The sequence below is a fragment of the Setaria viridis genome, chromosome 4, assembly GCF_005286985.2.
Source record: "Setaria viridis chromosome 4, Setaria_viridis_v4.0, whole genome shotgun sequence".
Classification (NCBI taxonomy): Eukaryota; Viridiplantae; Streptophyta; class Magnoliopsida; order Poales; family Poaceae; genus Setaria; species Setaria viridis.
Window position 1 is genome coordinate 3,261,050 of NC_048266.2, and position 14,674 is coordinate 3,275,723.

At 44.9% G+C, this 14,674-nt stretch overlaps 2 protein-coding genes across 3 annotated transcripts; both read left to right on the forward strand.

The window, feature by feature from the left end:
- The first annotated feature begins 385 nt into the window (after positions 1 to 385).
- On the forward strand, positions 386 to 5,942 carry LOC117852466 (glutamate receptor 2.8-like). The gene is made up of 5 exons (XM_072293143.1): positions 386 to 638; positions 2,285 to 2,463; positions 2,568 to 2,652; positions 4,890 to 5,299; positions 5,406 to 5,942. Exons 1-5 carry the CDS (start codon positions 386 to 388, stop codon positions 5,940 to 5,942), a joined length of 1,464 nt encoding a protein of 487 aa, XP_072149244.1.
- Positions 5,943 to 11,469: 5,527 nt separating this feature from the next.
- LOC117853832 (glutamate receptor 2.8) lies at positions 11,470 to 14,110 on the forward strand. Of its 2 annotated transcripts, none has more exons than XM_034736117.2 (5): positions 11,470 to 11,822; positions 12,214 to 12,446; positions 12,534 to 12,849; positions 12,938 to 13,347; positions 13,423 to 14,110. In XM_034736117.2, exons 1-5 carry the CDS (start codon positions 11,582 to 11,584, stop codon positions 13,939 to 13,941), a joined length of 1,719 nt encoding a protein of 572 aa, XP_034592008.1. In that variant the 5' UTR covers positions 11,470 to 11,581; the 3' UTR covers positions 13,942 to 14,110. The 2 variants fall into 2 exon arrangements, with proteins under 2 accessions (XP_034592008.1, XP_034592009.1); XM_034736118.2 differs by having other exon boundaries at positions 12,995 to 13,347.
- Positions 14,111 to 14,674: the final 564 nt, after the last annotated feature.

A 14,674-nucleotide genomic window follows, 5' to 3' on the forward strand; every position in this document is an offset into this window, starting at 1 on the left:
CGTCAACGTCAAACAGGAATACGTGCAGGCGGATAGTCAAGCAAGCACGTGTTCTTAATTCTTATATATATACTGGAGCAGCTAGGATTTTTTTTTAACGTGTCACGGGGGACGAAGAGTCCCACCTGAATTATATTACCACAGAAGCCAGCAAGCCGACGATGGTACAACATTTGCGCGGTTACAGTGGCTTCAAGAGTCAAGATGGAAGTAGAAGGGGATGGGGAGTACAACAGATGAACGGGAGGAACACAACTTGCAAACAATTAAAAGACAAAACATGACACAACTAAAAAACAACCATTGATCACCGATTAGCGCCTCCACCGAACAACAGAAGCTAGGATTTTTAGAAGCATGCTGGTACCAGAATCTAGCTAGGGAGATGATTGGTGTCCAAATATTCCCGACAAGAACTCCATCGAAGCGGGAAAATATAATGGATTATGGGCCGAGGCGCTTCGGGCGGTTCACCCTCGCTGCTCTGTTCATCATCCTGCTCGCGTCGATTCGGGACGCATCGGCGGCGCGGCGAGCCGGCGGCGCCGTGGACGACGTGCTGGCGAGCGACCACGGGAGCAGGAGCAACCGTGCCGGCGTCTCCATGGCGGCGAGGGAGGCCGCCCTGCACGCTTGTGGTTCACGCGGAGATGCTACCATCGATCAGCTGCGAAAGTGAGCAGACGCTAATGGTAACCGAGAAACTTCAAACTTATTACGTACCTCCTCATCCAATCGTTGCCTATATATATATCTTCTCTGTTAGAGATAATTCATAGTATATCCTTTTGATTGTTTTAATTCTATAAACCCATGTTAAAAATCAAGGCATCCATTGTGCATGTTAGTCTATTATTAGATATATTAGATATTTATAGAGGTGGTGCATAACTAGGAACGAAAGAGTTCCCTCTGTTCCGTTTTAGTTTTCTTTATGTTCTTTTGCTATACATCTGGATATATGCTTGCATAGCAATTAGCTAAAGCTATGATAAATACGTTAACGTGGCCGTGGCCAAGACTAGAGCATAGAAACCATCTTGATCGCATTAGGTGTGAAGGCAACAAAAAGTACCACACACATGCATGTTGTTTGACCAGAAAATAAATTGAACTCTAATAAAGAAGACATTTGCATGCATTGCCAAGTATCACTAGGGTATTAATGCATTAATTTATGGTGAAATAGATGTTTTGGTCCTTGAACTTTACCTCGAAGGTTAAGTTCGTCCCTGTCAATTTAGTCCCTCAACTTTAATTTTTAAGTCAAATTCATCCTTGTACTAATATTGCTCTCTATTTTGTCATGAGAATAATATGAAATGTCTTTTTTGCCCTTACCTCCTTTTTCCCTTCTCAATTTCCTTTTTGCCTGATTAAGTTGCTTGCCTCATGGTTAAACTATGGAGCTGCTGTCTTCGATCGTATGACTAGGTACGCACGCATGAGCAGCTTGCCATGGACACACCCATAAGGCCACACCACACCAAACTACGAATGCTACTTGATGAGAACGAACTCAATCAGAACCGGATGTTGGCAGCACACGGTAATCCAGTCAAACGCAGCAGCCATGGTTCATGGAGTGCCACTGCGGCCAGTGCGCTAACGGACCAGCGAATCGCGGTTAGCTGTAGCTGAGCATGTAGCCGCTCCGGATCCAGCCGGATTAATGGCTACTACATGATGCTGTGGCCGTGCTAACGCCTGCAGTTTGCAGGCTAAGACAGCCTGCTCTTCGTGGTCCCTGATGCACGTGGGAATTGAGAAGGGAATGAAGGATCAAGGGTAGAAGGGACTTTTCATATTATCCTCTCCATGCTACATTAGCACAAGAACGAGTTTGACCTAGAAATAAAAGTTGAGATACTAAATTAGCCGATCTAAAAGTTGAGCAATGAACTTGACCCTTGGAGCTTAGTTGAGGGATCAACTCGCCTATTTTGCCTTAATTTATCCTTGAGTCTAAGAACAAATTATTCAATGGTAGGGAAAATGGAGAGGATAAAGCATGTAAAGTATGGCTAATAATCGTTCAACGGTAGGGCGAGTGTAGAGTAGAAGCCTAGCATATTTGGCTGTATTGCTTATAAAATACCTGAATAAGTACAATGACATATCATCATCGTCGTTATTGTTGTAAACCATTGTCACATTTTAGTCATTAGTGGTTGAATTTTTTTTATTTTTCTACCATGTTATGTTCACCAAAGGCCATAGTAACTTGAGAACATTGGGCCTGTCACATTGATATGATCCTAAAACATTTCTTAATCATGTGCAGTGCAAAGGGGCTATGTCAAGCTTATAGCTGTGCCAAGGAAACATGCCTTCAAAGATTTTGTTAACGTCACCATTGATATATTCAGGAAAGCTATAGAGAAGCTACAATCTCCTCCATGCTATGAGTTATGTGCTTTCAATGGTACCTATGACGAGCTAGTACAGAATGTATCTAAAGGGGTGAGCCTTACACGCATTCCATGTATCCTTTTACAAAGCTTGCCTGCAGTTTTTCCCCTTTTGCGTTTCTTCATTTCTTATGTTTTTCTTTATGAAATAAACAGGTGTTTGATGGAGCTGTGCGTGACATGACTATAACCGATGACCGCGCCAGGATCGCAGATTTTACAATGCCATATGCACCATCTGGTGTGTCTTTACTTGTGCTCGCTGACACTGACTCGAAACCACCGATCCAATGGATATTCCTAAAGCCACTCACGAAGGAACTCTGGCTTACTACGGTGGGCTTCTTCTTCTTCACTAGCTCCTACTGTTGGGGAAAGGACCTTCAATACCGATTCCTAACCCCCTTAGTAATAAGGGGGACCTTTAGTACCGGGTCAAATAGGGGTATTAAAAAATAAAAAAAATCCTACCCGAACCGCACCCCGTCGTCATGGGGCGAGCTGCATCCTACCGGCCGCCGCCCTTGCCCCTGTCGCCACCCTTGCCTCCCGCCGCCGCCCTTGCCCCCGTCACCGCCCTTGGGCCCCACGCTCCCGTCGGCCGCTTGACCCTCGCCGGAGACGCGCCCGGTCACCGCCACCCCTACCACGTGCCCCGGCTTCGTTCCACCGCACGCCCCGGCAGCACGACCCGCCGGAGCCCAGCCGCACCGGCGCCGGATCCGGCCGCACTGATCCGCCCCTAGATCAGGGGGGGGGGGGGCTCACCGTTGCCACCGCAGCCACCCGCCGCCGCTGCCGCATCCACATGCGCGCCACAGCCACCCGGCAACAGCCGCATCCACGCGCACGCCGCCGCAGCCTCGTGCGCTGCCGCCGCTCCTCGCCCTGCTGTCGCTCCTCACTGCCATGAGTGAGGGGCGAGCGAAGAGGGGAGGGTAGGGGTAGTGGGAGAGGGAGGTCTAGCGGGAGAGGGAGGGGGTCGGGGAGAGACGGAGCTCTGGTGGGGAGGGAGACGCAGGAAGAGAGAGGGAGGCGGAGGGGAGCGGAGGTAGTGGAGGAGGCAGAGGAGGAGCGGTGGGGGGAAGGGAGCGGACAGGGAGGGAGCGAGCGGATAAGGCTCGGGGGAGGAGGGACTATGGAGGGCCATGGGTCGGGGTGGGTGAGGGGTGGGGAGGGCACCGAACTTGAAAGTTCTCAGAGAAATGTCACCCATTAGTACCGGGTGGAGACTTCACCTGGTACTAAAGGCCCTCAGGCCCGGTACCGGGTGGAGCCCCTAACCGATACTAAAGGAAGTCATGGGGGGGGGTTTCTGGGGAACTAGCTGTTAGACCCAGTACTAATGCTCACATTAGTACCGGGTTAAAAACCAATCGGTACTAAGAGTTAGGACCAATGCTCAGTTCTCCACTAGTGTTCGTTGTCTGGGTGATCGAATGGCCCAAAAATCCAGCATACCAAGGATCCACCGTGACAAAATTCAGCACCGCATCGTAATGTGCCTTCTCTACTTTGCCGTTTTCTCATGGTCAACACCTCAATCAATCTCAAAGTAGCTGACAGTATATGATGTTTTTATGTTGCTTCTTGTAGTAATAGAAGAATGGTAAACTTTAAGAATGGTCTTTGTTGACGACTAAAATTAGCATCACAGGAGTTTACTATCTGAATTTGGGCAAACCGATCTATAAACCGATCAGACTGGTTTTACAAACATTGTCAAATCTTTTATTGGGCTTCACCATTGCGTAGATCTCGTCAAGGCAATCGAAAGGCATATGTGGAATGTCCAATTTGGAGTCCGGATGAGAGAGTTATGGCTCTAGCAAGATTCAGCCTTGCGCTGACCGGTCTGACCGGTTGGGATGGGCGGTCTGACCGGTTTGACCAGTCTAATCTGAGTTAGAAGTTGTATTTTGATACGAGATTTGTATAACCTTTGACTCCTACTGGGGCAAGACCTCCCCACCCTATAAATATAAAGGGTCATGGTCGATTGAGGACAACCCAATCGAATCAAACAACTATGCATTTACCTTTTATCTCGTAAACCCTAAATCTCTTCCAACCTCCATGCTGTTTGTCTACTGATCTCCACGATCAGAGATGGTGTCCTAGACTTGCTGGTCGACCTAGGGCACGCCGGCGACGGGTCCCTTCCGGGCGAGAGTTTCAACGGCCTTTGCTAGTTTGCTCGTAAACTAGTCGTTCTTCGTCATGTAAGTATGTTAGTTATCCCTTTGCTGGTTTGCTCGTAAATCTAGCTATTCTCCATCACGTAAGTGTGGTAGTTATCCCCTCGAACGATCGATCTAGGCAAAAGCTTAGACCGGTCCAACCGGCTTGCTGGACCGGTCTAGGCAGCATACTGCCGTTCGGTCTGTTCACGATCCGCACGCTCTAGTATTTTCATGGGTTGGCCTAGAATTTGCACCAACAGTCTTAGATAACAGTTTTTGTGTTATTCCATTATAGGCCAAATGATTAGAAGCCCTCTGTCAAAAGTTGTCGTTGTGATATGGTGCTTCGCAGTGCTGGTTCTAGTGCAGAGCTACACTGCTAACTTGTCATCCATGCTCACTGCAAAGAGGCTCCGGCCATCGGTGACCGGTCTCGACCAGCTGGTGAGCAATGGTGATTATATTAGATACCAAGACGGAGCATTTGTGCACTTCTTTCTGATAAGTAAAGGACCCAAAGCAGACAGGCTAAGGGCCTTTAAGAATCAAACAGAATATGCTGAAGCTTTGAGGAAGGGATCCAAGAATGATGGAGTGTCAGCCATCGTTGATGAGATTCCCTATTTGTCCTATTTCCTCTCTGATAAAAACAATAAAGAGTTCGAGATGGGCGAGCGCCTGTACAAGACCCCTGGACTTGGTTTTGTAAGTTCCTTGCTATATGCTACATTTTCTTTTTTTATATAAAAAAATTGTCTTGTGCCTTGGCAAGGAAAACTGACCAAACCAGCACCATCCTTTGTGTCTTCAGGTGTTTCCGAGAGGCTCTCCACGGATGTATGATCTCTCAGTTGCCATCCTGAACCTAACCGGAGGGAACGAGAGCGCAAGAATCGAACAGGAATGGTTGGGCTCACCTGCGCAATTGAAAGGCGATAGCAGTTCGATTGCTGATTCAGCGCCTCTCACTTTGCGAAGTTTCTCCGGTCTCTTCGTCATCACTGGAAGTATCTCAGCTTCCGTGACGGTTATAAGCATCGCCAGGTCGGTCTATGCCAAGTGCTTCAGAGCGAGAGGTCATGTATCGCAAGACGGGAATGGCGGGAGTGTGCGTCATGGAGAATTTAGTGCTCTGCAGAACGATAGGGGCAATGGCTTTGTGCCTGATGAACGCCTTCATGAGATCAGGGGTAACAACTCCCAGCAGTGTGCTCCTGGGAGTGGCAGAAGCACCGGTGACGAAGAGGCTGGTCCAATGCAGGATAGCATGCCCAATGGCTCTGTGCCTGAAGTTTCTATCCAGATCGAGATGAGTGATACTGGCCAAGGTGTGGGCAGGGGCCTGTAGGCAGCAGATACAAAGAGCACCTTTTTTTTTTTTGCAAATAGTCACTGACTGAAGATGTGCTACAGAATTCTGTGTATATGATAGCCCAGAGCCCTAGACTGGATTAGCCAGTTTTAGATGTGTCTATATCTACTTTTTTTTCTTGAAAAAGGTGGAGAGCTGTGTCATTCCATTTCATTAAGAAGAGAGAAAGGAATACAAAGAAGGGTTACAAGGACCCCATCCCAGAAATACACCCACACTCAACACTTATATTTTATAAAATTATGTAAATTTGGATGATCGTTTTAGAATCAATTGACTTGCTCAACAGAACCAGGGCAAAAGTTGCGAATCTGCATCATGGAAAGAACCCACGGTGCCGTGTCCTGAGTTGCCACTCTCTGCAAAAAGCGCCAGCATGCTCCAGGGCACGAGTAGAAAAACGACATTCCATTCTCAATAAAAATCTCGGTTATTTTTGACCTGGGATTAAAGAGGCTTTAGGTGATCTCAACAAAAATCTCGGTTATTTTTTACTTGGGACTAAAGAGGCTTTAGGTGATCCTTTAGTCCCGGCTGATGTTACAAACCCGGATTAAAGCCTCACGTCATGCGCGGTCCTGAATTAAAGCCTCGCGTCGTGCGCGGTCCGTGGGATTCAAACCCATGACCTCAAGCCTTGCGTGAGTCTTCCTTGCCATCCCACCTACGCAACACATGTGATGGAGGTAGATATTCTTTTCTTTTGAAGTAACCCGTGGAGGGCCTTTAGTACCGGTCATAACACCACCCGATACTAAAAATACCCCTTTAGTACCGGGTGGTGTTACGACCCGGTATTAAAAGGCCTCCGAGGGTCCCAAATTTGAACTCGGTACTAATGCTAATATTAGTACCGGGTTAAAATGTGATTGGTACTAAGGGAGGACGAAATGTCGTTTTTCTAGTAGTGCCTACTCAATCAGATGTGTTGTGTAGGTGAGATGGTAAGAAAGCTACGCGCGAGGATTGAGGTCGTGGGTTCGAATCCCATGCACCACGCACGCGCATATTTCGTGTGAAAAATTGCGTGACTTGTGACTTGCGATGTCGGTTGGAAAAATCGAGATATATGAAGTTTCCCAACTAGAACTAATGCTCGTTTTCTACCAGCGAGGACTCGAAAGTCTTCCACAATGATGACTTGGAAAAGGAACAAGATAAGTTATACCGTCTAACACGAGAGAACTCATAGTGCTGAAAAAAAATTAATTTTACTCCCATCACCTATTCACATCACCTATTCACTTTATCTGCTTAATCCTTTGAACAAAATTTAGGGTTGCTTTACTCTCTCAAACTATTTCAGTTGGTCCAATCTACCCTCTAATTAGTTTTTTCTTTTTTTTCTCCGAATTCGAATTAAATTTTAAGTTCAAATTTTGTGAGTGCATGCCTTACATTAAAAAATTATAATAAGAATCTTTTGTAGTTATTTTCATAAGTTAGGAACATTTAATATGAAATTAATCTTAGAGATATAAAATTGTATGAAAAGTAATAATGATAAAATTCTAACGCATGTATTTTTTTTTCTATCGTATAGCATCATATTATAAGCCAACTAACAAAATTTGAAATTCAAACTCAACTTAAGGAATAGAAAAGAGAAATATCATTAGAGGGTAGATTGGACCAACTGAAATAATTTGATGGAGTAAATTAAGTTCAAATTTTGTTCAGAGGTTACACAACAAAGTGGATTGGCGAGAAGAGTAAAATGGATGTTTTCCACAATAATGCTTGACTGAGTTTCTTAGTTAGAGAAAAATAGGCACGGATCACAGATGAAGTGCTGAACTTGTCAGACCAGATTGCCCAGTCTTGCTGCGACGAAGGGTTTCAAGTAGACAGTGAAACAAACCGTTGTCTTTTTAAGTCGTCGACGACAATGGGTTCTCAGGGGCAAACTACGCTAGAGTATATGTATATTATATAGTGTGCACATTTCTCTACTCATGGCATTTCGCAGAAAGTTCTGCTCGTTTCTAAAACAACTCATTTACCAGGTGCCCACTGAATTACAACGAAAATTCATCCGATTGCATCTGCACGCATGCATATGTGTTCTAGTAGACGGGACACTTGAACAAGTAATCATTTATTTAAAAAAGATTAAAACGATAAAAAGACGGCTCAGTAGAACCCAAAGTTCCGTACGTTCTTGAACCACAGCTGATCGAAGTTTTCTACATGTAAATCCCTACAGCTTAAGAGAAACACAATGCTCGTTCTGGAACGGAACAAAAATGTAGACCGTACCGTACCTGGAATGTTACATTCAGATGTAACTGACAGATTACCAACAACCTTATCCCAAAAGTCCAAAACGTTTACGTCATGGCGCGTTGATGTAAGAAATAAGTTGAAGCACGGACTAAATTCTACAGTGCATGTCATTCAGTGTATACGTGCATGAACCTGATCTATCTGCCGGCCCAAATGTTATTTTCAAGGCAGCCGCGCGCGACTTTGATTTCAAGTACTGGTCTGGTCCATGCCGTTGATTGCTCAAAATACGTTTACCACCAAGGATGAACAGTTCAAAACGGCTAAAATACATGGGTCATTATTTTTTTCTCAAAAAAAGTTACTCTTGTGATTATAAACATTTTTAAAAAAAATTGACTAATTGTGTTTTTTAAATCAAAATTGGCTATTTGAGTTAAAGTCCATATAAATGCTAGAGAGTAAAATACACCTCCCTAAACTCTCAAAATGTATTTTAGATCCCAAACTTATCTTAACTTAAGGTGTTATCTGGGTCCATAAACTCTCAAAGTGCATATTTAGACCCCCAAACTTGTCCTCGGATTTTATCCGGATCCCTAAACTCTCAAAATATATTTTCAAATCTCAAAACTTGTCACATGTCGCTGATGGCAATGCATCCTCCTTGCTCGTTGCCTTCACAACCACCTTATGTTAATGATCGCGCATGTATTGCTTAGTGCTTGATTGGGGATCTTAAAATACACTTTGAGAGTTTAAAGACTTGAATTTTTGTTTTGCAGGTAGTTTAAAGACTCGAATGACATTCCGAGACAAGTTGGGGATCTGAAAATGTGTTTTCAAAGTTTATGGATCCAGATGGCATTTTGAGATAAGTTCATGGACATAAAAATGCATTTTAAGAGTTTAGAGATCCTAAATAACAACAGGAACCGCCGTATATTTTACTCCAAATGCTATTACAGCCCTCCATTTCTATATTTATATTATATCACTATTAACTATACCAGTTCAGCTTAATGCTAGCTAGGTCCACGCAAAATGTATCCCATCAAAGAAACCCCACCGTGAAAGTGCGTATATCTTTATCATACGCACCCCATTTTTTACATCCAGGAACACCGTACCACACCATCCAAAGTGTTGCGATCATTTTTCATACACTAGCAGTCTGGCACTATGGCAAACCAAAGTTTTCCTGTGCGTTAAATCCCGTAAGGAGAATAGCAAAATTCCGTACAAAAATTAATTGTGTCAGCCAACAGACAAGCAAGTCCCAACAGAGATAAAGTGACAAAGTTATTAAATTGCTTATCGGTGTCCCAACAGAATTAATTTTTCTAGTGGAATTGTTCTAGAGGAAACCTCACAGAATAATTGAAGCTTGTTGGGTTTAGGTACACATCCAAAACCTCATGATAATTATTTGTTCTATAGTTAAGAAGGCAAGAAATGATATGTACAAGAGGCAGGTTTCACATTTAGGGAGACTTGTTATTACTTCTTCCTCCTTCATCTCTACCCCCTTCTTTCTGTAGGTGGGGGTGTGGGGGTGGTAGGGAGGAGGGGGCGGGGGGCTAAGCCCCCAAGCCTCCACGTACATTTGCCCTTGCAAAGATAAAAAATAAAAGTAAACACATGATGTTTTTCACATCCCGAGATAAAGGTTAGGCTATAGAAACGCGCGAGGGCATCATCAAACACTTGCCCATGGTTTGCGGCCAGCCCGACTATAACGTGCTAACGATGGAAGAAGTAGACTGTAGGCGACGGCCAGCACTAGAACTGGTTCGCGAGGACAGCCGATGGCGGTAGAAGCAGCGCTGGCTCACCACTTAGGACAGCCGATGGCGATAGAAGCAGCGCTGGCTCACCACTCGGAGATGGTGGTAGGACGTCGTTGATCCGAAGGCGGACGTCCACGGACAACAAGCGCGCAGGCCTCGCCATCGGGAAGGAGCACGGTCGGGGACATCGGCGTGGCGATGTGCAGCTCCGAGCACGCGTGGGCCTTGCCACCTGGAACTGGAAGGAGCACGGATGGGCATGACGGCGCAGTGATACGGAGCCCCGAGCGCCCACGAACCTCACCACAGGGCAAGTCACGAACGGTGGCGAGACGATTTGGAGCTGCAAGCGCCCGTGGGCCTCGCCACGAGGTAGGTTCATAGAGGGCGGCGTAGCGATGTGGAGCTTCCGATGCTCGCAAGCCTCGCCGGAGCCTTTCCTGTCACCAGGCGGCGCAGCGCCTAGTGGGCCGCCACCCACGAGCATCGCATCTCCTGCAGGTTGTAGCCAGGGGGTGGCAGGACCGTGCGCCCCCCGCCCCCCCCCATCAGCAAACATGTAATGCATGGTTTCATCGTTGTACTGTTACCAATACTGCCATATCATCTTTTCTAAGAAATGAAACTGTCACTCTCAGTACATAGTTTCATTGTATAGTTTCATAGACAGCCGTATTTAATTTTGCGTGGAGTTATGATCAAATGTATCTTGCGATGAAACTATAACATCCTCAGTGCAAGTTTCATTAGATTTCATGGGACTTGGTAACTGTGCTAGGTGGGTTTTATAGGGATGAAACTCCCCTTTCCTCTCTCCTCTCTTCCCTCATAAATTCATAATTAGGTTGCCAAGTCAGCAAAACTACTGATGTGCCATATGATTTAATGCCTATGAAACCTTCCATGACACCACTAAGACTGGCAGGAAATGTAAATGATCGAAAGAACACAAAGTTGCGGTGATAACTTCTATCAGAGATCTCCTGCTCTCTCGTAGTTCTTGTTAGAGCCAGATCTCACGAGGATCCTCAGACGGGCCGGGTATATCATTATTTAGGCAACTAATTAACATGAAGACACCAGATGAATTGAAGCTACTAAACCCCTGCTAATATATATTACAGCCCAGGAAAATAAGACGCTAGCTACTCCCAAGTCTCATAATTACTTGAGCCAAAATAACATGTCACTCATTATTGAAGAGCTCCATGAAGTTTCCTAGCTTGTTGCGTACAAACATTGTTAATCCTATTAATTATGCTCATATTATGACCAAAATAATCTGCTGGACACTAAGTTAGGGCCATTGACCTTTCAATAACCACCTAAACTAAATAACTTAAAGAAATATAGTGCTTGTATCAAGCAGACCTCACCAAATTCTTCCCATCGGATCCAAGAAAGTCGCTATAACACACATTCGCTAGAGGTAGAGACTGAGCACAGCCACCGGCCAAAGTACCATTTGTCGAGGAAATTTCTCCAGCCTTCACGTTGACATTGTTCTATCTCCAGCTCCCGTCGCTCTCCCTCGCTGTATAAATGTAGAAGTATCTAGCTGTGTCGATCCCAGCTGCAGGCTGATCATTAGCGCGCAATATGGAGAGGAGGTCAGGCTTGCTCGTCGCTGCTCTCCTCTTTTTGCTCACGTTTTGGAGCGTTAGAGGATCGGCGGCGGCCGCAACGACGACGACGGTGCCTATCGTTGGTGGAAGGAAGAGCCTCGCCAGCATTTCCATGGCGCTGGATGGCTCCTACATGAAGCACCCTAGCCACGCTACGCGGGCGGGCCTGCACGTCACGGACTCGCGAGGAGATCCTGTCGCGTCAGCGCATGCTGGTAACCAATAGATTCGGAAATGAATACCTTTTCTGAAACCATACTCCATATCAACCAATAATTTAGTACTGGAAAATTTATTAGCTCCGCAATCACAGGAAAATTAATTACTGCTATCTGCCATAGATCACGTTAACATGGTCTAACAACAACTAAAAGTGTGATTGTATTGCATATAAAGCCACATGTATGGAACTTATTCAGTGGTGGGAATAGGTACAAGAACACAATATAATTATTTTAAACAATTGCGACAATTTAGCCATTAGTGATAAATCATGTTTATTGCTGTGTCAGTTTATTTCCTTCCTTAGGGCATGAGACCTTGAGAAGATTGGGCTGTCACACACAACAACATTGACATATGTTTCTCAAACATTTCTTAATCCAGATACCAAGAGAATCGATGACAGAGGATTAGTGAGTAGATACCCAAGTGCAGCGCCCAGGGGAAATGAGAAGCTCATAATTGCTGTGCCAGTGAAACATGGCTTTCAAATTTTTTTGGACTTTGCCATTGATATCTTCAAGACCGCTATGTCGAAACTACAACATCCTCCACGGTATGAGTTGCATGCCTTCAATGGAACATATGATGAGCTAGTACGCAATGTATCTATAGGGGTAAGCCTTAAATATATACGGTTTCCTTTTTCATATTTCGTTTCTTTTTTGTTTGTTAATTATGTTTTCCCTCTGCTGAATGAACAGATGTTCCATGGAGCAGCAGGTGACGTGACCATAACCGCTGACCGAGCCAGGGATGCAGATTTTACAATGCCATACGCACAGTCTGGGGTATCTTTACTTGTACTCGCTGACAACGACTCGAAACCACCAATCCAATGGATATTTTTGGATCCACTCACGACAGAACTTTGGCTTACTACTGTGGTTTTCTTCTTCTTGACTGCCTTTGTTGTGTGGATGATTGAACGACCCAGCAATCCAGTGTACCAAGGATCAACTGTGAGACAATTCAGCACTGCCTCATACTTTGCTTTCTCTACTTTGACGTTTTCTCACGGTCAGCACCTTGAGCTCAAACTTGCTAACAATTACATGTGAAGGTTTATAAATGGTTTTATGTAGCTTTCTGCGTTACTGTGTTACAGGCCAAATAATTAGAAGCCCTCTTTCAAAAGTTGTTGTTGTGATATGGTGTTTTGCAGTACTGGTTCTAGTGCAGAGCTACACAGCAAACTTGTCATCCATCCTCACCGCAAAAAGGCTCCGTCCATCGGTGACTGGTCTCGACCAGCTGGTGCGCAATGGTGATTACATCGGATACCAAGATGGAGCATTTGTGCGCTCCTTTCTGATAAAGCAAGGAGCCAAAGAGAAGAAGCTCAAGCCCTACAACAACCAAGCAGAATATGCTGAAGCTTTGAGGAAGGGATCCAAGAATGGTGGGGTGTCGGCCATCGTGGATGAGATTCCCTATTTGACCTATTTCCTCTCTGATGGAAACAATAAAGAGTTCGAGATGGGCGAGCCCCTTTGCAAGACCCCAGGACTTGGTTTTGTAAGTTCCTTGCTGCAGTACTTCCACACATTATCTTTCAACAGCTTTTGCTGCTAATGCCATCCTTGTCTTCAGGTGTTTCCTAAAGGCACTCCACTGGTGCATGAACTCTCGATTGCCATCTTGGACCTGACTGGAGGGAATGAGAGCTTACAAATTGAAAGGAAATGGTTTCACTCAGCCGCGCCATTTATGGGCGACGACAGCCAGAATGTCAATTACAAGCCTCTCACTTTGCGAAGTTTCTCTGGTCTGTTTGTCATAACGGCCGGTGTCTCTGCTTCCATGCTGTTTATCAGCGTCATCTTGTCGGTCTATGCCAGCTGGTACTCCAGAGTGACAAGTTCTGAATCGCAAAGCACCAACGGGAATGATGGAAGTGTGCGTCTCAATGGCATTGTGCCTGATCAACTCCTCCATGAAGGCAGGGATGGCGATTCCCAGGGTGCACAACATGGGGGCAGCGGAGATGAAGAGGCGGGTGGTCCAATGCAGGGTAGTGCTCTGCACAACGGCACGGGCAATGGCTCAGTGCCTCAAGTTTCCATTCAGGTCGAGATGAGTAGTAGCCAAGGTGTGGGCAGGGCCCTATAAGTAGTCACTCCAAACTGTGGATGCAATAAATAGTACCTTTTTAGTCATGAATTTGCTACAGAATTGTGTAGTCTACGTAGTGAATAATCTCTTAGTAATGCCTTAATATTACTAAAATTTGGTTTGTACGGTTACATTGAAGCATGGTGTAATAAGCTTGCATGGCTAACGTGTTATTCTTAATTTCTACTCCCTCGGTTCCAAATTATAGGTCGTTTTGACTTTTCTAGGTGTATAGATATTATTATGCATCTAGATATAGTGTAGAAAAACCAAAACGACCTACAATTTGAAAAGGAGGGAGTACTAACTTGACCATTATCCATAACTCCAGATGATATTAGAAATTGAAACTTTGTTAGATTTCCAGTTTGTGCTATCCTATCTAGCCTATTACTCTAAAATCACTAGCTATTGTGACAAACCTTACCGAAATTGCTTAAAACTGAAAGGTTAATTAGTTGAGTTTTATTGAGCAACATGTGGCTATACATACAACGGTGCAAAGTATCTGATTTCCAAGTTGTAATCATGCTCCTCTGAATGCATATTGCCTCAATGTTATCTGCATTTGTAATTGGCTGGTTGCAATGTAAGAAACCTTTGGAGTTTCAAGTGCAGGAATTACATGGTCCGGCTACTTGATTAAAAACGGTCCTTAGTCATCACTATCCGAACCTATAATTTATTAGCTCATGCTTATTGTCTGTTACACCTCATTTTCTTATATTTT

Excerpts from the sequence above, each read along its gene's own strand:
- LOC117853832 (XM_034736117.2), top strand. The coding sequence starts at position 11,582 with ATGGAGAGGAGGTCAGGCTTGCTCGTCGCTGCTCTCCTCTTTTTGCTC. Across the intron at positions 12,850-12,937 it reads TACTTTGACGTTTTCTCACG|GCCAAATAATTAGAAGCCCT; the intron begins GTCAGCACCTTG and ends ACTGTGTTACAG. Across the intron at positions 13,348-13,422 it reads AGACCCCAGGACTTGGTTTT|GTGTTTCCTAAAGGCACTCC; the intron begins GTAAGTTCCTTG and ends CCTTGTCTTCAG.
- LOC117852466 (XM_072293143.1), top strand. The coding sequence starts at position 386 with ATGATTGGTGTCCAAATATTCCCGACAAGAACTCCATCGAAGCGGGAA. Across the intron at positions 2,464-2,567 it reads TACAGAATGTATCTAAAGGG|GTGTTTGATGGAGCTGTGCG; the intron begins GTGAGCCTTACA and ends TGAAATAAACAG. Across the intron at positions 2,653-4,889 it reads AATGCCATATGCACCATCTG|GCCAAATGATTAGAAGCCCT; the intron begins GTGTGTCTTTAC and ends ATTCCATTATAG.